This window comes from Anas platyrhynchos, chromosome 11, assembly GCF_047663525.1.
Source record: "Anas platyrhynchos isolate ZD024472 breed Pekin duck chromosome 11, IASCAAS_PekinDuck_T2T, whole genome shotgun sequence".
NCBI classification, from domain to species: Eukaryota; Metazoa; Chordata; class Aves; order Anseriformes; family Anatidae; genus Anas; species Anas platyrhynchos.
In genome coordinates, this window is record NC_092597.1 from 23510194 (window position 1) to 23532508 (window position 22315).

Below are 22315 nucleotides of genomic sequence, written 5' to 3' on the forward strand. Positions count from 1 at the left end.
AATAACTCTGAATGCTTTGCTGGAGCCTTTCCGAACCTTGCTCTGTGCTCTGGTCCTGCCTCAGCACCTTTCCTTGTGCAATGTTCTGACCTCTTCACTCATGCCTCCTTTTCAGGTGTTGTCTTTGTTAATTAATACTTGGAGTCATTATACATTATTATTATTTCAGAGTACCTGGCTACCTGTGTACATTCATATTATTTTAGTTTATTTGTAAATGTCCAGGTTAAAAAAAGTGTGTATTCAGATTGTAAATACCTTTATTGTATTGTTCATGTTCATGATGTTCATGTAATCCATTTCTTTGATAGATGAAGATGAGGATGGTGATCGGATTACTGTCAGAAGCGACGAAGAAATGAAAGCCATGCTATCCTATGTAGGTACAGTGTAACTTGCTGGTGTTTTCCATCTTTATTGCTTTCTGTTCATGTATTTTTGCCTGTGTCAAAGTATTAATGTAAGCTGCAGCACTCTGTAATGTTCCTGTATTAAGTGTAGGTGTTTAAAAACTGTATCACACCAGATATATGGTCATGCTTGACTTTTTAAAAAAAGACTTGTACACTTACTGATCATATCATAAACATTAAGAATAATGCATCTTAATGACTTTTGCATTAGGTATAGTGCAGGCTAAATGGACTATCAATTTCTTGTATTTTTTATGCAGTACTTAAAGTAACGGCTCATTAAAAATGAACCCCTGGGCTCTAAAAATTTTTCAAAATCTACTTTCATCTGGAGACTGTTTCACCCCTCCTAACAGAAGAGTTTCATTGTAGCTGCAGGCTCAATATTCATAGAGGATTTAAAGATGTACTTTCTCTTTTTTAGTATGAGATATGCGTGTATCTGTCTGTGTCTTAATACACATTTATCTATGAAAAATCTCTGTCTACAGATACCTATAAATACAAAAGCAGTCTACGGAAATGGAGTATGCAGTTCTTTATTGAAACAAAATAATCTGCATGTAGCTTAAATGTATGTTTCATGTTGCAGATGCAGGTGAAAAACTCACTTAACTTCCTCTTTCAAATGAAATGGGCATCAAGAAGATAACAAATGGATATTTTCTAAGTCAAATGGAGTGCTAGTTCCTTACAAAGGGCACTTCTGATCATGTTAATTGCCTTAACTTTGAACGTAGCAGAACTAAGCCCTGTTTGGTACCATCCACAAGTGCTTTTGGTGGGATGTAATGACTTGGTTCGGGTTAGTCCTCCTCACCAGTCCTCTGCTGTAGAGCATGGGTGCTTCCATAGTGAGATTCTCATCCTTTTGTGTCTGCAGAGAGCACACATATTCTTAGGGGAGTTGTTGAAGAAGCCTCTTTCCTATGTGATTTTTTTATTTCCAGAGGAGATGAGACCATTGTGTTACAGGTTGGATATTGACGAGTGCTAAGACAGCCATGTGAAAGGCAGGAAGAAAAACCTTGCTCCAGCCAAGGGGATTTTGTGCTTGCTTTTTTTGTTGTTGTTGGTTTCATACAACTAGATCATCAGTGATGCTTCCCCACTGGAATTCTTTGTATTTATCGCTGTTCCATACGAAGTGTCTGTCACTTCTGCTGTTAAACTGGAAAACTTGAATTTTCCTGGCACCATCTTACGATTAATCATGCCTCTGTAAGGTCATCTTTTTGCTATGCTTCCAAGCTTACTGTTAAAGTTTCAGTACATTAGAGTTATGATTGCTCAACTCTCTGCTTTCCCTTAAAAATTATGGGATGTCTGTAAATGACTTCTTTCCACTTCAGCAGCTTTTCTTCTCTGAAAATTTTCCTGTCAGTTTAAAACTAGTTGGTTACTTCACTGCCATGTAGATGGCTCAACCTTCTGGCTTGTATAGCAGTCACGTTGGGATATATTTATAGGAAAACAAATCTGAGCTTCCTAGATAAGGAATGCAACAGGCTCAGGAAGGTGTTTTAGGCTGGGAGGACATAGCTAGGTGGCTCAGCACCAAACACCTCAGCTGCCCAGGTGCTTCTGAACCTGCTCGTTCTGCAGTGAGGCATTTGTAGTGTCTCGCAGCTGAGACACTTGCAGTCCTTACTCACCATTTGTAGTCTTTAAGGCTGTAAATGTTGTGGGCTTGAGGTGCTGGAGCCCACCTCTTGAGGTGATAATGTGCTGTGGGCCTGCGACGAGTGTCTGGGGAACTGAGCAGCTGCTGAAATGTTCCTGGGAATCTTGGCATGGAGCAGTCTGCCTCCAGTCCTGCTAGTACTCCCCACAATGAAAATCAAGGATTTTCTTTCAGGTTAAGAATGACAAAATAATTCTTTGGGATCACAGATCTGTTCCACACAGGCATGGCGCTATAAGTGGCAAAGCTGTCCTGAACCATGCACAACCTTTTGACTTTGGCTTCTTTGGTTTCAGAAGTTGACAGTAAGAGCAATTTCAGGCAGTTCTGAAATTACTTCAGAGTAAATACCTTGTATTATGCCTATGCAAATGTTTTGGAGTGGTAAATAAAGTTATTTTGCTGTTGTGCAGTGCAGTTAATTACAGACGGGCGTTGAGCAGCAGTGGAGTTGCACTTTAGCTGTTGACTTGGATCAGTATAAAAAGGCAGTAATTTTTTTGACAGCCACTGATTGGAAAGTTGCTTGCAGCTTTCTGAAAGCAAGGGGTACATGCTCTGGATCAATAACTGGCAAATTTTCCATTAAAAAGAATACCTGAACAATGTTCCAAATAGCCACTGGCATCTTAATTTTCCATGGAAACCTCAAATGCTCATATGTGGAGGACAAGTCATTTTCAGACAATTTTTCCAGACTACTTGTTAACAGTTATTGCTGTCCCAAAAGGTTGACAGCTTACATGATTGATATTTCATTTACTTGTCATCATTGTTTGAGTAATGGAGAGGGCCACACTTTTTTCTCTCCATTTTTTTTTTTTTTTGGTAAGAAACATAGCCTTGTGTATGTCTATTTTAGTTTATTTTTCTGGAAAGTATGTAATATTTGTTTATACTGTATGTATATGTCTTGAGGTCATAGAATGCCGGTAGTAAAGTGGCAGCAAAGAAAAGTTTGGGTTTTTTTGTTTGTTTTTTTCTTCAGCAGTTTTGTCCCCAGTGGAGCAGGAGATCCTTTCACAGCTCCGTAACTGCGAGGTGCTGGTGACACATCTTTGTGAGGATGTGTGGGGGTGTGGGAGAGGGGTTGGCTTGTTATTTGTGACACCCCCCAATACAAAATAAGGCTGTGGGGCAGTCATGACTCCTAAAAAGCCTCTTAATTAATATCTTTGCTCTTTATGAACATATTAAGAGCACATGTCAGGGGGTTATTTAAGATGTGGATTTGTTTGTGTACACACTAATATGAACGAGGTACCTCCCTCAAAAATCTTGTGATGACATTTTAATAAGGGAAGTGCTTTTAGCAGCAGGCATTGCACTAAATGTACACACAGGAGGTGGAGCTAGACCGATCCTTATGCCCTCAGCAATTTTCTTCAAAATTCTTATTTTACAAAAGGAAATTTCTTCTTATTACTTGACGTGAATAAAACAAGCAAAAAAACAAATACTGAAAAATGTATTTGTGCCAAGCCAGTGGTCTGTTGTAACAGGTTAGGGTCTTTGCATTGTAATGGGAATTGTAAATGAGGTTCTGCACAGAAACTAGCTTTGGTGCTCATCTAAAATCTACTTACCATAATTCACATGTTTAATCCCATTGTAAAAGGATGAAAGACATTTTGTAACATTAAGCAGTTAATATGCTTTGTATTTTTTAAGTTGTGTAAATATATGAAAAAAAAAGCTTGTGTTATGGGAAATGGTTGGTGTGAATGAAATACACGTGCTGGATTCCGTAGAGACTTACAATTTTTTTTCTGTTGACATCCAGTCTTGCCAATTTGAGTAACAGTATCACAAGAAGGCTGGTAACAGGGACATTCTGAAGTCTTAGACCACACTCAGCTGGTGAGAATTAGCATGAAAGTCAGTGGAGCTACACTGATTTATGCCATGAAGATCTGGCCCACAGCCAGCGTGTTTGCTTCAAAGATGCTTGGTGATTGCAGAAGAAATGTGCTTTGTGATGTGTTTTCAACACTTAACACATCGTGGTGAGAGATGTGTGGGTTATAGACAGTAAACTCATAGCAGGGTCCATCTCCTGCCCTGGCACTGTTCTGGTGGTTCTGTTAAAAGTCCTCTCTGGTGAGCACTCGCTGCTCCTCAAGGAGGAGGCTTGATACTAAAGGCTAATAAGGATTCCTTCTTATTTAATCCAAATGTTTTTCTCGTCACTAAATGCCAGTGTTTGTCCTCATGCCACGTTAGATTTTTTTCTGCCTTCCTGAGCCTTGATGTTCTCAGATGCTTTGGTATCACGTTTTGACCATTCTTAGCCTTTCTTTATCAAAGCACTTTCCCTGCAGATTGCTCCTTGCAGTCCCCGTAGAGCCCAAGTGCTGTAGTCCTGCATCTACCAATGTCTGCTCCGGCTTTCTAGCACCACTGCTCTCCGTACCCTACCATGCATTAAATGTGTACAGTAAGGGAATGCACGACTTCTCTGCTTATGTGGCCCCAGCCGCCCTGGTTATGCTTCAGCGTTGCAAATTCTTGGATAGCATCCAGGTTCCTTTCTCCCTTGGAGTTTTCTTAATTGCGCTTTTTTTTGGACTATATTTACAGTGTTTCTTTGTTCCTGCATTTGCCTAGTTTTCCCAGCTTCTCCAGGTGTGACAACTGCTGCGTCTGCTGTAAATGTTTCATTTGCTCAGTCTTCCGAATCACTCCCAGGTTTCAGGTGAGCCTGAGACTTGCACAGTTGGGCCAGGAACAGATCCCTGTGCTTGCATCAGTACCATGCAGGTTATTGCTGCCCTTGGTTATGTCCCTCCCATGCCGCTTGATTGTGTGAGCGTTGCAAGTGGTAAGAAAGTGTTGTGAAGGCTGATACGTGTGATGGCATTAAAAAAAAAAAAAGAAGAGGGTGGTGGAGAAGAAGTACAGTGAATTAAACAATCCATAAGTGCACTTACTACTATTCATACGTTACTGAGTAATCTCTTTCTTTAATCTCTTTGCAGTATTACTCCACTGTAATGGAACAGCAAGTAAATGGACAGTTAATAGAGCCTCTGCAGATATATCCAAGAGGTAATGCTTAACAAATTCTAATCAACAATGATTATATCAGTAAACTGTTTCATCAACAGTTATGTTTTTGGGAGGTTTAAATGCACATAACATGATGTTTACCTCTTAATTTGGATAGAAGAATTCATTATTGTGGGGAGTGTAGTGAAAACTACATTTATTGCATATAAAATAGCTAATTTACTGGAGTAAATTAGACTAACAAGATTCAGTTTGCATAGTACATATTTACGTACATTTAAGAAACTCATTGGTGATGGTTCTGCATGTATTCAAACCAAAGCAGATGAATAACTTAAATTTTGGATACTTAGACTGGGTTTTTAAAATATATATTTTGATATGTTAATATATTTAGTCATCCAGACAGACTTGGGAAATGTGACTGTCACTGTTCGTTTTGCAAATGGGAGCGTCCATCACAGAAGCTCTGTGTGTGGCGTATTTTATTTGAGATTTGGGTATTTAGCGGTGGTATCAAAATGATCACAAGGACTTTAATAGTTCTGCTGACCAGGGAAGATGTAATCAATTATGTGGGCTGAGGCAATTGAAAAATAGGTCATCTACATCCTGAGCAAAAATCTGTAGGCAGCTAGTTAGGTTTCTGGGTATGCGCTGCTCTCTCTCAAATCAAATAATGGTGTAAAAAAAAAAAAAAAAAAAAAAAAGGCTAATACATTACATAATTCCACTGATTCATTCAGACGCTCTCAGTAACCAGTCTTTGAATCTGATTCTTAATTGATGAAACAGATAAGGTTTAAATTCTCCAAGTAAATCTCCCAGCAATAAATTAATTGAAATAATTAAAATTTAAACTCCTCTCACTTAACTGATATTATACAAATAATCATACTTTGAGTTTCCCAATTAAACATTCTAGGCTTCCATTACTTACAACTCTCTGAAGTTTGAATTGGGCAATTAACCAACAGGCTTCTCAAACACATGCTAATAAGGTCTCCAAAGGAGGCTGGGTTTCCTGGCCCTTCAGCAGGCTCCTGTGGAAAAGAGACTTGTGCAAGGGGAGCACAAAGGTTTTTAGGTTCAGGTTTTTAGGCTCTAGGGTCTGATAGAGGGGGGCACCTGGCTCTGAGGGCTGCAGGACAAAGCAGTTGGAGGAACTTTTGGGAGACAAGTGCAAGGGCAGCTGTAAGAGGGAGGCTACCTTCTGTCCTGCTGCCCCTCATCAGGCTGAGGTGCGAGGGTCTCAGCCTTCCTCCTGAACCCATCTCTTTCTGTAGATGGATGTTGTATTTATTACTGACTAACACTGTGTCTAAAAACACCACCACTTGCAAGAAGTAAAATGCTAGGCGTTCGCGTAGACCCAAGTAGGTGGGGAACCCTTCGTGGGAATGCAGAGCAGTTGGGTGTCTCCCCTTCAGCAGGCAGTTCTAGCAAGTTGTGCCAGGAGATGCTCTGAGGTTACAAATCAGGTTTAACCTTCTTTTGGATTCTCCCTTGGGGGTAACTGGCTCATTCCTGGAGAACCAAGCAAGTGGACTCCTGTTCCTGCTGCTGGTTCCTTTTCTATTTGTTTTACATCCAAAGATAAATATTCTTGTATAGATTCAGAATTCATCTCCATGCTGATGAGGATATGATTCCCACTTACTCTCCCAGCTTATTCACCACTGGCTCATCTATGCACCTCTCCTCACAGGTAGCTTGCTGCTTGCTTCTCTGAGTTGCTGTTTCACCTTTCCAAATCACCTTCCTAAAACACCTCATCTTCCTGTTTCTGGGTTAAAGCTTTAAAGCTGCCCTGCACTCCCCTCATATCCAGGCTACCTCTGAGTTCTGCTGCTGCTGTTCTGCAAATTGAACAAAACGTGCTTCCCTGCATCTTTTTTCTTTTCAAATCCGTCTTCTGCCATTTGAAGTTCTAGTCCTGCCTCAATAGTGAACACCCCAAATTTTGTTAGCACAGCCGCTTTTCTTTCATGCCTGTTTGGCTGTGCCTCTCCATATACTGCGGTTTGAAGCCTCATCAGTAACGTGCAGCTTTTTTGCCTGTATTTTAAGGCTGTTGTCTTTAAGAGTTTTTTGTTTGTTTGTTTGTTTGTTTGTTTGTTTGTTTTCCAGCCTGCTCTGCCTTTGGGTCCTTTTTCCCTCTCTGTCTGCCTCTGACTTCTGAGGGAGCCTCCCAGTTGCTGCCTCCAGTCAGTTTCCAAAAACTCACGTGTCCCACACTGCCTGCTGGCCGTAAATGCCAATGTGCCATTCTGTGTTATCTTGGCTGTGCTGCACCCATATACTATTTCTAAGCTCTTTGAAGGGGGAAAATTGTTAATTAGTCTTTAAAAAAAAAAAAAAAAAAAAAAAGAAAAAGCTTGTTGCTATCAAAACAGTAAGAGCCAGAGTTTTTTTATACTGAAATGTGTATGGATGTACACGAACACACATGGAGTACTGTGTATATATACACACTATATAATACTACATATGATATGTCACTTAGAAAAAAATAGTATGCCTATGTGTATTTTAGAATAGTGTATTGTTTTCTGGTTGGTGGTTTGTCTTTTTTTTTTTTTCCTCTGCCCATGGTATCATAATATTTTTCTTCTTTAAGATGCACATGGTAATTTCTAATGTCATTTAAAGGCACGTGGCCTGGCTTGGCCCTAACTGATGTGTTTAATAACTATCATCTGTGTCCTTCTGACTAATAAATAGTTCTGTTTCCTGCTGTCAAAAATTGAAGTGAAATGCTTGTGCATCAGAGAAAGAGAAAAATCAAATTCATCCCTCCTCAGACAATCAATCAAAAGTGACAGGCCCTTTAACATACAATTTGTAGGGCACTGTAGTTTTAAAATGGGAACTGTCTGTAACATGTAGCTAGAAGCCTTTGTGGCTTTAACATTTGACAAAAGCACATCCACCAAAAGGAAAAACAAGGCAATATATAGTTCCAGAGACTTTAAGAAAATACTTCCTCCTCGAGCAGTGTGTCCCTCTGTAAACCCAGACATCTCAGTAAGATGTCACATTTATGCATCTGTGGCCAAAATGTGGCGTTTCATATTGCTTTCATCCAGTATTTGGTTTCTTGAGACTCACTGCTGTTGCCCCTGACATGTTTTTTCCACGTTTAAACCAAGCTGTCTGTGTTTGACAACGTGACTAATTTATGACTTGTGGCAGCTTGATTCTTTTAAAATACATCTTGCAAATATTTCTGTTAAATGACAGAAAAAATACAGCGTGTAAAAATACAGTGACATAAGATATTGATTTTAATTTGAATTACAAAAAGAATCTGATAATTTAAGCCAACAGTTCTTTCGATTTTCATGTGTTTTAAGCAGAAATTAGAATTTATATTACATGGTGTCAGAAAGCTCTTAGCATTTATAAATGCTCACTCCTGCAAGTTAAAAATCCTGGTTCATAATTCCCACTCTGGGTCTTGTGAGGCACTTTTCAATCATTTCTCTCTGCTAATTTTGGTGTCACCCTCATTTCTTTTTAAAAGATTCATTTTGAGCAAATTTGTAAATGGCCCTGATGTGTTCTACAATTTAGTCAATTACTGTTTCAGCCTGCAAGCCTCCTGGGAAACGGAACATACATGGCCTGAAGGTACGAATTTCAATAATTGTTTCAGTAAAGTTAGATGGATTTGTAATGCTGTGTTCCACTTATTGAAATGTCAAATAAAACTGCACTTTCTTGAGCTCTGACAAGCAGAATTTTTTTTTGTGAGGGTGGGAGAAAAGATTCATCTGCTGGGTGTTGGCAGCAATATCTATATATACAATTTTAATAAAAATGGAATTGTGCTGTGTTTTTTTTTTAACCACTGTTAATAAGGTTCTTAAATTTTAACATTCAGTTTATCAACTAATGTCTGTTCAAAGTTTAAAAAACAAATACCACGTTCACTTGTGTTCAGTAATTTTTGAACCCACTGCAGTGATGTTCTTTTAGGTTGTTTGTTTCATTCAGGAATATTTGCTGCTTCTCTAATCATACCCATTCTGAAATGCAGAACACTGCTAATATATTAAATGATTGCTTGGTTTTTAAATTGAGAATAAATGGTAAGAAGACCATCTCTTTCTTTATCTGTATTATTTAACTAAGCGTTTAATATGTAAGGATATTGTATTGTAGCCCATGAATTATATAGCCTGCTAACCTACATACAGGCAAGACCTCAACCATCGGCATGCCTAGCAACAAGCTAATTAACCTTCATAGCGAAATGAGAAATTCATGGCAAATTACAGGTTAATTAGAATAGTGTCCTCTGAACACAAACGACTGATAAAGATTCTTTCCCTGCCTGCAGGTAAATACGCGAGCAGGGTCTGCTAATAATAGCAGTTCGGCGGTCTCGGATTCCCTTCCAAGCAATAGGTAAGAGTCAAGAACGGGAGCATATGTTTTGTTTTGTTTTCTTTTATTAAAACAAAATGGAACCTTGTGTGCAGTAGTTACCAGCGGTAAGCTTGGTGTTGAATAACTTTCTCAATATGACTACTGGGTACGCCGAAGAGAAGTGGGGAAGACGAAATTACCTTGATTCATGGATCTTGTTAGACTCATATTGCTGGTTGTTCAGGAGAAGGATTTTCTGCCAAAAGAAATATGTCTGTGCTGGGTATTTCAGATGGCTTTGTCCTTTGTAAAAAGCATTGAAATACTGTTTACGGGTGAGCTAATTTGTTTTAATTGATCTCATAATCACTGTGTATGGCAAGGTCTGTATTTTCAGGTCTTCATTGCTTATCTCATTAGGAATCCTTGATTTTAACATTTCTTACCCAGTTCAGTAGGTTTATTATAGGAGGGTCAGATTTTATTTTTTTAAATCTAAACAGTTTAGGTGCCCTTTTTCATGTAGTTTCAGTAAAGTTTTCGAGTCCGTCTCCCTTATTTTTCTTTTCAGATTCCAGTCCTGATTTTAAAACCCATATTAAAGTCTTAGAATGCGAGAGAACTCTTTCTTTTTTCCAGAGATCTGTTAGTAAATACTAGGGCATACTCACTTTTATTACATGAATTACAGGAAGGTGTTATATTCAATATTGATGTTTAAAATGTATACACATAATTTTTTTAAAAAGGCACAAAAATGTGTAATCTTAAAGGAAATAAGAAAAGTCTGTCTCCATCTTCATACAAGAGCATATTTGAAATGTGGGAATAGAAACCTCCAGAGGGTCCCTTCCAACCTAAATTATTCTATGATTCTAATCAGCATACGCAGAGTAATACCACGTTTAGCTGTGCTTCAGCATGCCGCTCCCTTTTGTCTCTCAGACCATTTTGAGAAAACCTGACAGAGATGAACATGATCAAAGAGGCATTTGTAGTGCACGAAGCGTGCCCAGTTGGTGAGGTGGCGGCGGTGCTGCATGAATCCTGTTCGCGCAGGGATGGGGGGGGGCACGGCGTGCAGCCTGGCTCTGTTACCACTCAGACCACTTCTGGTGTCCTGCTTGGTGGCTTTACTAACTGGAGATAAAAGAAAAAGCCAGCACCAAGTGGAGAAATCTCCTCTGGCAAAGCTTGGCCCCGGTCCCTAGAGGCAGGTTCGCTGCGTGTTGCAGCGGCAAAGATCCTAGCCGAGGGTAGGAATGGCTTTGTGCAGTCCTTCTCCCCGTCTGCTGTACCACTGAACTAAATAAAGCTCCTTTCTGTCACTGCTGTGCTTTGGCTTTCAGTACTTCCTGCACTTTGAGCTTGTTCTGAAAGTGCGTTGAAAATGAGGCTTCTAGAAGATTCTTGTCACCTTACGTGGTGGTTAATTGCCATTCCTTTTCCGAAACCTTCTGCGCTACGAGTTTTGTTTTTGAAGTAATTGAAAGTCTCTCTTTGTTTCATGTTCACAAATTGTTAGTCATGAAAGATGACAAGATCAACTTATGTTTCCTTGGAAAACTTAATTTTTCTTTAAAGTAGTCGTGGGAACAAGAGGCCTATTAAAGAACAAAGCCAGCAAATACGAAATCTGTGTTTTCAGAGTTCTTGTTAATAATGATCTGTGATCAAGACACGTGTGTGTGCCTTTCAAGAATATATTATTTTGTACTTTTCTAAAAAAAAAAAAAAAAAAAAAAAATTAGTAATAAGAGCAGAATGCCTCTTTGAGATAAGTTTTGCAGAGATGCTGCTCCCCAGGCAGTTTGCTCTGTTGAATTCATGGGAAAGGGAGTTTGTCAGGAACGGAGGTGAGGTGGTATTTCGGGAGTGGGCAGATGTAGTTTAAAGCCATTACTAATTTTACTTAGCAAACACACCAGGCTGAAAAAGAACAGGGGCTGCAACAGCCACTTGACCTGGAAGGGATTCGCATACGATCTGGACTCATCCCCCTTCAATTCGGTAGCGAGGCATCGTCAACAGTGCTCCCTTCTGCTGAAGTTTTATAGAAATTGTGGAGGGATGCTGCCTTTGTGGGTTTTGAAACAAGATAAGACACCGGAAAGCTAGTTGTGAACCCTACTCTTTCTGTAGTTTTTGAAGCATCTGGTCCAGCAGGTGTGTTTTTGGTTTTGAACTGACAAACAATAGGTTGTATCTTGAAGGATAATATCATTACGCACCTAAAAATGCTAGTTTGCAAAGGTGTAAAATATATTGATTCTCTCAAATATTCTGTCTTTTCCATTTCTCCAGTGGACAATTTAAGGAGTGGCTATACTGAACATCACTCAGCACTGCTAAAGTTAAATCTGCTCAGAATATGCAACTGTGGGCTTAACCTGATGGTTTGTTGTTCAGTATGGCTTTGCTTCATTTTATAGAGTGAAATGGCACAGTCGTTAAAAATAATTGCCTCTTATTTTTTGCAGCTTGAAAAAGTCTTCTGCGGAGCTGAAGAAAATACTTGCAAATGGCCAGGTAGGTGCAGTGAATTGGGTTTTGGCTACGTGCACATCTTGTTACTGCCTGGTACCGCAGTGGCTGGCATACCACAAACAGATGGAGAGATGCTTACTGCTCACTTAGTTGTAATGTGTACTTTTAATACAGAACTGGAGAGACCATGAAAACCTTCATGATATGAATGAGTTATGTGTCCTGATTTACTTTGATTGGCATAGCAATTTGCTTCCCATTTCTCAAAACGTGCTAATCAGATTTAGCTCCAAATAGATTGAAGTACCTCACACATGTTGCACTGCTGCCACAATTTCAGGGAAGAAAGTTAATCAATTTTGAATAACTAAGTCAACTGCTCCGCTAGAATGACCTTCGTGTTTTTAGGGCAGTAGATACTTAAATATTTAGCAGGTTCTTGTGAGGAACTGCTCTGCACTATTTGCAACACCCTTATGCTGTAGCTTCTTTAAAAAGCAGAAGAAGAAAATCTACAAGCCTAAAAATAACAACAAAAAACAAAAGTGTAGAAAGCTGCCTTGTTACTTTCTCATCCTGCTCCAGGCATTCAGATTCTGGCACCAGAAGTGAAAGGTTTAATGTAAAAGTTGATGGACAAGTGGATGTCCTGAACAAACGGAGCAGTCATTCCTTACTCATTTTGAACTGAGCATCTGGGCAGGCTCACAGTATTATAATGACTTTAAATATACACCATTAAATTAAACTACCTTAGAAGAATTCCAGATTCTTCAGTAGCAACATAAATATATTTTAATGTTTGTCATAGTGAAAGCCCTTTGATAGCCTTGGAGGCAGGCACCTGTCCGTTGCGATCAAGCTTGCCTATTAGGCTCTATTGACTGAGACATCTGTGTCACTGCAAATAAAAGACTCTTATTGATTTTCTTAACTGCTGTTCACTTCCCCTCCATGTTTCGAAGGCTGAAATCTTAATTATCTCAGATGCGTATTCAGTGCCTTCACACAATGACCTCTCCAAGCCTCATTGGCATTTCATGAATCAAGTAGTTGTAGTTGAGCGTGTCAAGAAGATAAAGGCTGGTCTTCATGCTTGTCCTTCAGTATCACCTGTAACATTGTGGTCTAATAGATGAGAGTGCCCCTTTAAAATGTGAATCTAACAGCCCAAGATTGCAACCTTGCCTATTTGGCACTGAATCCTTTGAATACAGCTTGGAAATGTATTTTTAAGCTTGTCAGCATTCCTTACGTGCAGACAGAGTTTAATATTTACAGATCATTACTGGGTAGATTTGTTAATGTTTCAAAATTATAGCTAAAGAATTTAATTCAGTGGATAACTTAAAAGTACATAATTAGCAGTAGCATGCTCTGAAGTTTTAAAATTAAATGTGATAGTTACTCCAATATTCCCCTTTGAATTATTATTTTTTTAAAGTAGAATTCCTGAACATGAGTAAAAGTCGTTTTGTTGTGATTGTGTCTGTAGGATGAATTGGGCATTTTATTTGTTCTAAGCAATAGAAATGAGTATATTGTGTGCCCTGCCATAGTCTGTTACAGGTTTCTTCCTGTGTAGAATTTTAGAAGGATATGAAAGAACCAAAAATCTTATATAAAAAGTTGGTTAAACACGACGAAAATTCAGAATAAGTTTTAATACTGACTTTTATTTATCCTGCTCTTATGAGTTACATACTACTTTCCGTCAAGAGAAAATGCATTTTGTTCTGCAAAATCTGGGCATAGATCCATAAGTGGAAATAGGTTGCTAGTTGTACCTTTAACTTTTCCTCCTGTTGGGGGATTAAGTCACACTTATCATTACTTAAATATGGGCTGGTCTATTATTTTTTATTATTTTTGGCAGTACATGCTTTCAGGCATTCATACTGATATCCCTCTAGTAGTTTCCATTTAGGTTTAATAAGGAATTCATATTAATCATTAAAAGAAGGGGACATGATTCTTCAAGATAATCAAATATTGACAGGTTAGAAATAGCTTTCTGCCTAGGTTCATTGATATAGGTGATGTGATATAAATATTTATTTCTTTTCTGTCACTCAGAGTAAATGCCACCAATTGATTCAGCATTGATATAGTGTCAACAGTTCATAAGAAACATTTGACTGGCTTGTGTTTTCCGATTAGTCTCTGCTCTATAAAGTGGGATTTACTAAATCTCTTCAATTGTCTGCTCATAGAGTGTGACTGCTTTCTGAAACCATTATTGCTTCGATTCGTAAAGCAAAGGTATGGCTGTAGGAGTTTGCATCTGTCAGGCCTCTACATATAAAATAAGGATTAATTGAGCATTTTCTTTTTAATGATTTACAAGAGATAGACGCTGATTTCTTTCAAAAACAGCAGGTATAAACAAGGGACGTTTTGTTTTCTGATCCGTAATTGAAGTCTGTTTTGCTTTGTCATTAATTTCATTAATATTGGCATCCAATCAAACTCGGTTTTGCAGGTTTAATATTCCAGCCCATGCTGTCGAGTTCGTTGTTATGTTATCATTTTATAATTGAGAGTCCACTTTTCCCAGTTAAAATAAATAAATCACAACATGTTTTTGGCATCTTTATTTGAGCCAGTAAATCACACTTTATCTCTCCAGCGTTTGCTGGCAGATGCTTGCTCCACCCGTCTCCCTGTTTCAGCCCCGGTTTGTGGTCGCTCCGTTGTGCAGAGCCGGCGGGCGATGGTCCTGGGCTGCCAGCAAGCAAAGCCGTGCAGCATCACGGTGAAGAGCTGCTCTTGGCAGTGGCTTTTAGGGAGTGGTGTGAAGGAAATACTCTTTTTTTCACCAGTTATCAAGAAGGAGAAAAGAGAATACGCTTTATGTCTCTGGTTCTGCTCAATTTGTTGCTTATAACTTGTGTAACTACGAAAAAATATATAAATATATATATATTTTTTTTTTTCCCCCCAAGAAGCAAAGATACGAGTATGTTCATAGCATTGCAGACTCATTTGATTTATCTTAAGAGTTTTGTTTATAGGAACATTGCTGGGAATACAGAAAAAAGGCGTATTTGTTGTTACCTCCAAAGACTGGAGAGTTAAAGCTATCTAGGTTAGGAGAGAAGAAATCCTTAAACACTGTATGTGCTTTAAATCGATGGGTATTGCAGTCTGAGTGAAATTATTTTTAGAAAAAGGGACTCTATTGCTTCTTTACATGTTTTAAACCCCGTCATGAATTACTGTTCCTTTTTGAAGTATCTTTTTTTGCAGTTTTTATTTGTATTTTCTGATTGATGCAATAAACAGGATAGTTTTCAGTAATAAAATACATTTTTATTTTCATCATAAACCTTGATACTTGAATGGGCCTTTTCATACCATCTCAAGATAACTGGCCCAGGTTTAACTACAAACAACTAATAACGTAGACTCAATTTTGGCTTTGAGGTATTCCTGATTTTCTCAGAACTTGGAGATTTTGGCATCACTGGAAGAAATGCAAAGGAGAAAAATATTTTCTGTGAGAAACAAGCATGCTTTTTATTCAGGTAGTGAAAGAACAGAACACAAGTTTGGGAGCTCAACGTTACTGTCATTAAAATGTAATATTTAATTGATTTAAAATACTCCATTTTGCACGGGTAAGACATGCTGAGTATTGACTCTTTAGGGTATGTCAGCTTGTTACCATCTCTTCCTTGTTCCAGCTGAAGCCAGGGGCAAAGTTCCTCCTCTGACATCCTATGAAAGTGGATGCTTAAACGTGGCTATGTACCTGAAGGGCACGTGTCCCCGCTGAATTTTAAAAGCCATTTCAGAAGTTGGATAAATACAGATAGTTAGCTTATGGCAAGCTCTGCGTGGCTCTCACCATGGTGCTAGTGGTACTTGAAATAGGTAATTTAAGGCTACCTCAGATATGCTTACGTGGTCTCTAATCACATCAGTGATAGCAGATCAGACATGTCATTAGGTATTCGTCTGGATGCCATTTAACACACAAAAATGACAAGTCTTTAAGCAGCTATGCCAACTTACGTGAAATATTTAACTTGGTATCCCAGAAAATATATAGTTTACAGAAATAAATTGACAATTTGTTAATAGATTACTAGGAAAATATAATTTAAAATTGGGAATTGCCTAATCACCTATAATGAACAGGCAACAGAGATCATTTTGGAACAGAAAATGTGTATAGCACAGAACGTATTCTGCTTAAAAGATCTCTTTTCAAGTAGGCATGTTCCTTACAAAAATGTCTTCAGTGATTTTTGAAAAGATGGTTTAGCTTGAAAAGCAGTATAACTGTATTTGTGCAGGAGAAGGTTGTATTGTAGTTTTTTCATTGGAGTCACTCAAGCAAGGTGATGTATAATAAGCTTTTATAAAAATGTATATCACGGCCTGAATTCCAGCACTTCCAATGTACGGTGTGCTTGTATCAGGCTTCTGCTTGAATATTTAAGGATATCATCATATCTGGAGAGTTGTCCCAGTGAGCAGAAAGACTGAAGTAAGCAATTTGTTTTGTATCTCAAGGAAAATTACTTTTTTATTGGGTAGTATTTAGAGACTATTTTTATTTCAGAATATTTGCATTAGTTAACAGGTATGTAAATTAAGCACTGCACAGCAGTCCTACTGGTAGAGCTGTCATTCAATTAGTATCAATTATGCTGATTACAGAATAAATCATGAACTTTTCTGGCTATACTCAAGATGACATTTTTGTGTTGGATTGTTTCCATTCACCTCCAACTTTGGCTTTGGTTATGTGCTGTTCTGGAGACCCTTTTCCTATCAGTATCTGTGACCTGACCCTCTTCAGCTATATTATATCATTCCATTTTGACACCTTTTATCAAACTTTAATGAAATGACCCAGGCAAACAAATTGTCATTAAACTTTCCATCACTTTGTCCCTTGGTATCGTCTTTTATAAATTGGACAGCAAATGTTGTATTGATCTTCTCGTTCTTGCAGCTGAACTTGAAATGACCCAGACTGCTTGTTGTTTATGGCCTAGAGTTGCTTTTCCTTGACATTTCCATCCACAGCATGACATCTCTTTTGTTTTTCTTTCTTTCTTGTGGAGATGAATGAACAAGACATACGGTATCGAGACATCCTCGGTCATGGCAATGGAGGCACAGTCTACAAGTGAGTGCTGAATTTCACTTAAAATTTTTGAAAATAAAATTTAACATCCCTCTTATTTTCTCCCCTTTATATGTGTATTGAGATGCATGTGGGCCTTTGCTGCGATACAGAAAAGTCTATAAAAGAAATTCTTAATATGAGCTTCTTAAGAATTCTCTTTACATATTTACAAGGTATCTGCTTTTGGGTGCCATGAGGGCTGGTGCATTTTTATTATCTTTTTAATACTTGCTTTGAATCCCTCCTGGGTAACAAGTTAATGGTTCACAAGTGGAACTTGAAACGTCCTAACGCATAATGAATTGCCTTCAGTATTTGCAAGACCATTATTCTTGCTGGCTTACCACGCCCTATGCTCGCCTGGTACTGAGAATGACACCAGTGGGACGCGATGACACCGTTGCTCTGCCTTTCTCTGGCAATTCAAAATTAGTAAATACCCCTTCCGCTGTTGCAGAGACTTCCCTTCCTTATAAGCAGCTTCACATGTAGGCTGATGAATATATTAAATGATAAACTCCCCCAAATTTTGGTAGTGCAGCTCATACCCTGCAGCCAGTATTAATTTTAATATTGTAAAGATTATAATAGCAGAGATATAGTTTTCTCGACAGGAAAGTCTTTCTCATGCATAGTGCAAAGTTTAAACTACATAATGTAATATCTGGTACTTAATAGTCTGCAGTGGTGTATGAAAAATATTCCGCTAGGAATTAAGAAATCCATACTATGTAAGAAAGCCCTGAGGGAGTAATAAAGGTTTCCTCTGGAGAGCTATTTACCATATACAGTAACCCAGCATCCCATTAGGATTTTGTTTTTACCTTTAGACATTTTAACTTTGATATTAACATTTTTTAAAAAATGTTTTAAAAGCTACAGTGCATTTAGTTTAATTCCTAATTGGCTGCCAACATTGTGAAACAACCAGCTTTGGTCTTCTAGTGGAAGTTTTAATGACAGTGGACTTCCAAAGCCTTTAGGGGACAAAACTAGTATTTGAATGGCTTCTTCAGAAATTAGGTTAGCCTTGCAGATAGGATGAAGCTCATTCACATTCTCTTGTAGAAAGATATTCCTAGACCAAGCAATTGGCAGAATCCAAGGTCCTTCGCTTACTTTATTATAAGAAAGATTTAAGAGAGAGTGTTGAATGTCACAGCTAAGTCAGTGACTTGTTGATGTTTTCTGGTTGAGGGAAGGTTGCTTCCCTTCCCCGTGTACTGATGGCAGCTCCAGGAGCCGTCCTGAGTGGGAGAAGCATCACCAGGGAGGGCCATGTGCAGCGATCCCTCTGGAAGGCACTGGAGGGCTGTTTAGGGAAGAGAAATAGCACACAAAGTGGGGAAACCCACTTATATTTTTGTTACCCAACTTGGGGTCGCTTTCTGTAGGGAATCTTGTTAAATTCATATAGGAAGTTTGAATAAAACTCTATGTGAAGTCAGACTTGCGCCTTTTGACTTCGTATTTCTGAAAGGCAGGATAGTTACATGCCAGCTCTTTTTTTTTTTAGTGTTCTTACAAAAATGTTTTCCTCTTAAAATGACTCTTTCAGTAACAGTCTGCAAGAGTGATGAAGGAACAGAGGTGTGAACATTGAAGTTGCAGAGGACAATGGTGCAGGAGGGAACACAGAATAGTTCTGGCACTTCCACATTGACTTGCTGCATCATGTGGGCTGATGTTGTGATTAGCTTCATTAATTTTTTTTGAGTATCATAGTTGCTAAGATTTGGGAAAGTCAAATTTTACCTGCAAAAGCATAAGCCCACTTCTATATCAGGGAAACACTGCTACCTGTCTCTTCCCTTTTTATAACATTAACATTTTAAATTGGCAGTTGCAGTGACTTCACAGTATTCTCTCCAGTGCAAGTGTCATTCTTCACAGCTCCAGGGAACGTGTGCCATTTTTGTGTGGTTAATTTGCACATTCCTGCAGTTTGACTTTCCTTGCAATGTAAATTATAGGAGAGTATGAATATGAAATATTTTCTCCCCAAACCGGGCAGCTACAAAGCACCGCGTTCCTCTCGGATCCTCCCAGATTTGTTTCTTGTGTTGGATTGAAGAGTTGTACCGATTTACTCTTTCATCTCTGGAGAGCTGCTGGTTGCCATTGTTGCAGGGAGTTGGCATTTACGGCGCTTTGGAGCAAAGCAGACAGGACTTCCCGTGCTGGAACAACCGCCCCTTTGTGCGGGGGAGCCTCTTCTCCCTTGCCAAAGGAGCATCTTGTGCTACACAAGGCAGTAAGAAATTGCAAAATGGAATACTTACAGGTAGCTGGATTGCGCTAGTCATAGATAGCAGCCCACATATATTTTATTCCAGTAAATCAATGAACATTTGTCAAATAAAATTAATTGCAAACGTTTGGCTGTTTTCCTCTTGCAGCATTCCATGCTGCCGGTTTGTTTCAGGAGAGGCTGTGTGTAGTATTGATTTGAATCTAAAGAATGACTCTGTGTATGTAGTATCTTTTTTTTTTTTTCCTTTCTTTCTTTCTAGCTCTTTATACTAAGTCATATCCATTATGGCAATGATATATTATCAGCATTCAGCAAACAAGATAGCGTGTCGCAGGTCGCTGAGCAAAAATTTTCAGCCTCTCTTTCCATGTGAATTAACTACTATTGAAATAGTTTATTGAGATTGAAGTATTGATCACTTCTCATGCTAACCTTGGCTTAAGGGGGGAGAGGAGAGGTGTTTTTGTGCTCCTTGGAAGACGCTATGTGTAGTTAGAAAATGTATTTCATTTATTTGGGTTCTTTACAGCTGCAACTGTTTTATTGCTTGGAGAAGAGGTATCTTAGCTTTATTTTTATGACAGTATAATTATACTTTAGAAATACACTTGATTACTGTGTGTAGCAAAATTGTTCCAGTATATTGGCTTGGCCAATATTGCTATACAAACAACTTTTCAGTCAATTGAGTCTGGTAAAAAATCAATACTTTATAGCAATATTTTTAGTGAGAACTTGCTGAATCTAAATGTTTTTCCTTTTTTTCTAAAAAGAGAAGGGATTTTATAGTTTTCTGATTTACTGTTTTTCCCCTCCTTTTGATATGCTATTTTCTTCGTTAAGGAATGATAGCAATTACGGAGTTGGATATGGCAAATTTATTTAATTATTCTCGATTTTTGGTGGTTTGTATATTCAAAAATGTGTGTGAACATGGAAATGATCCAAAACTGTATATTTGAAAAGTATCTTGAAATATACAAATAGTCAGCAGGAATTCCTTCACTCAGTCTTGAGTAAAGATCGTGAAGAAAGTGATGAGCACTGCTGCAACAAAGGCTGAAAGCACCCCAGTACCTTCCTCTTCTCTCTCCCAGCTTTTGTGGTTCATTTGCATCATTAATTGGGATTTCCAGTTTCCGTGGCATGTTTTAAGTCCCGTGCTGTGAATTCTTGGAAAAGCTCAGCTGCTTTTATCTCACGGAGATTCGCACCTTGCCGTATGAGGCCGGCCCTGGGACTGTTGCCCTGTAGCTGTTCAACCTCCCAGCTTTCCAGCAGACTTTCCAATTTTTTATCAGCCAATTTATAGGAGTTGGTAGGATGGAGAATGGGCTTGCTGGGCTGCTTTGTGGCAGAAGAAAGCACTCGTATACCAGCGCATCTAGGGTATTTACTTAAATTGCTTTTGCAGAAAAAAATAATTCACTAGCATATCCAAAAGACATTTAAAGTCTGTGCTGCATCTTTTAGCTCCATCAGTGGCTGCAGAGCTCCGAGAGACTCCGTTTTGGTCAGATTGCTCCGTTGCTTCAGTGAAATAAGGTTCACGTTTTGATTTGTGCTGTGATGTATGCGCTCTGCCAGCCAGTCTCAGGAGTGGCTACGTTAAATTATTTAGAACCAAAATACTTAGCTGTGTATATTTTGCATCCAAGTATTGCACAGTAGGTCTCGGGCAGGTAATTATGGCAAAAAGTGTCTCTCTCTCATGGTCTATCTAAACCGTCACTGTTTTCTTCCTTTATACACAAACAAAATGAATATTATTCTATTCTCTAATATTTTCTAGTCTTCGTAATCATAGCTAATGAGAAGGGAGATGGTCAAGGAACTCTGTTTAGGGAATAGGACAGGGTTTTGTGTGCCTGGGATTTTTTTTTTTTTTTTGAGTAAGCGTTGTGTATGGTAGGAAATATTCTGGGTTCTCTTAGCTTGCAGCTATTGAAGGCTCTACAATAAGCATAGAGGCTCAAGGATGCTGTAATTAATTTGTGAGGTTACCTACTATTGGGGAGAGAGGGAAGAAAAGGGGGAATTGGTTATCTTAGCAAGGTGCTGTGAAACCAGACGGCTTCACTTAACTTGAGCGATGGGAAGAGAGGCGGCTGCTGGTGCTGTGCTGCCCAGAGGAATGGCTCGGCTAGGGAAAATGGGGCTAAATGCGGAAGCTTAATTTGTTCGAGCAATTTACTTGAGCAACTCTGCTGTACGTTCCAGCATCTGCCCGTTTCGTTCCTCTATCTGCGCCCACCTTGGGGTGCCCCATTAGCAGGTTAAACGTGGCGCATGGCGAGACAGCTGGGAAGTCGATCTCTCTTGCAAGACAGCCTGCAAACTGCTCGGCGAGTGCATGGCAGGGACATTAGCAGGGAAATGTTGTCACTTCTGGAGAGAGGAAGTGGGAGGTGATTTAGCTCTGTTTGCGGGAGCGCTGATGGGATTTGTCATTGCCTTGAGGAGCTGCGGTTCTGCAAGGTTTGCTCCTTCGGCAAGCTGCTGGTGGTTTTCCAGCTCAGGTGCTATCACGAAGGAGCTCCCACAGGAGGGTCTCTAGTGCAGGTTTGGTCTTCAGAAACAATAACTGTCTTTGCACCTCGTGCAGAGGTTGCTGAAGCCAGCCTGACCTCAGCAAAGCCTTCATTTTCTTGGAGCCCCCTCTGTTTTCAGCCTCCATTCATTTCTGGTGTTCTGCATGAATCCACAGCACGGTAATAATGCACCCCACCTTGAAATAGTTCCCTTCACAGTTTTTTTTAGCACGTTTTGCCAAGGAGACTAACGTCATTGTCTGCACACAAGGAGATGCAGGGAGGTGAAGTGTTTGGTGCTCTGACAAGTCCATGGCCATGTGGGGTCTGAAGTTCGTGTCTCCCTGCAGTCCTGCGGAGACCTTAATATCCTGTCCCTGACCACATTCATTTTTTATTTATTTATTTTTTTTGTGGTTA

General features: G+C 39.1%; 1 protein-coding gene across 3 annotated transcripts in view; it reads left to right on the top strand.

Annotated features, from left to right (window-relative positions):
- MAP2K5 (mitogen-activated protein kinase kinase 5) overlaps positions 1-22315 on the top strand; it is a 125872-nt gene that overhangs the window by 9982 nt on the left and 93575 nt on the right. For all 3 annotated transcript variants that reach the window (XM_027465711.3, XM_027465713.3, XM_027465712.3), the window contains exons 3-8: positions 312-379; positions 5076-5145; positions 8699-8739; positions 9452-9519; positions 11961-12009; positions 17046-17110. In XM_027465711.3, coding sequence (XP_027321512.1) covers positions 312-379; positions 5076-5145; positions 8699-8739; positions 9452-9519; positions 11961-12009; positions 17046-17110 — 361 coding nt within the window. The remainder of the gene's footprint in view (positions 1-311; positions 380-5075; positions 5146-8698; positions 8740-9451; positions 9520-11960; positions 12010-17045; positions 17111-22315) is intronic.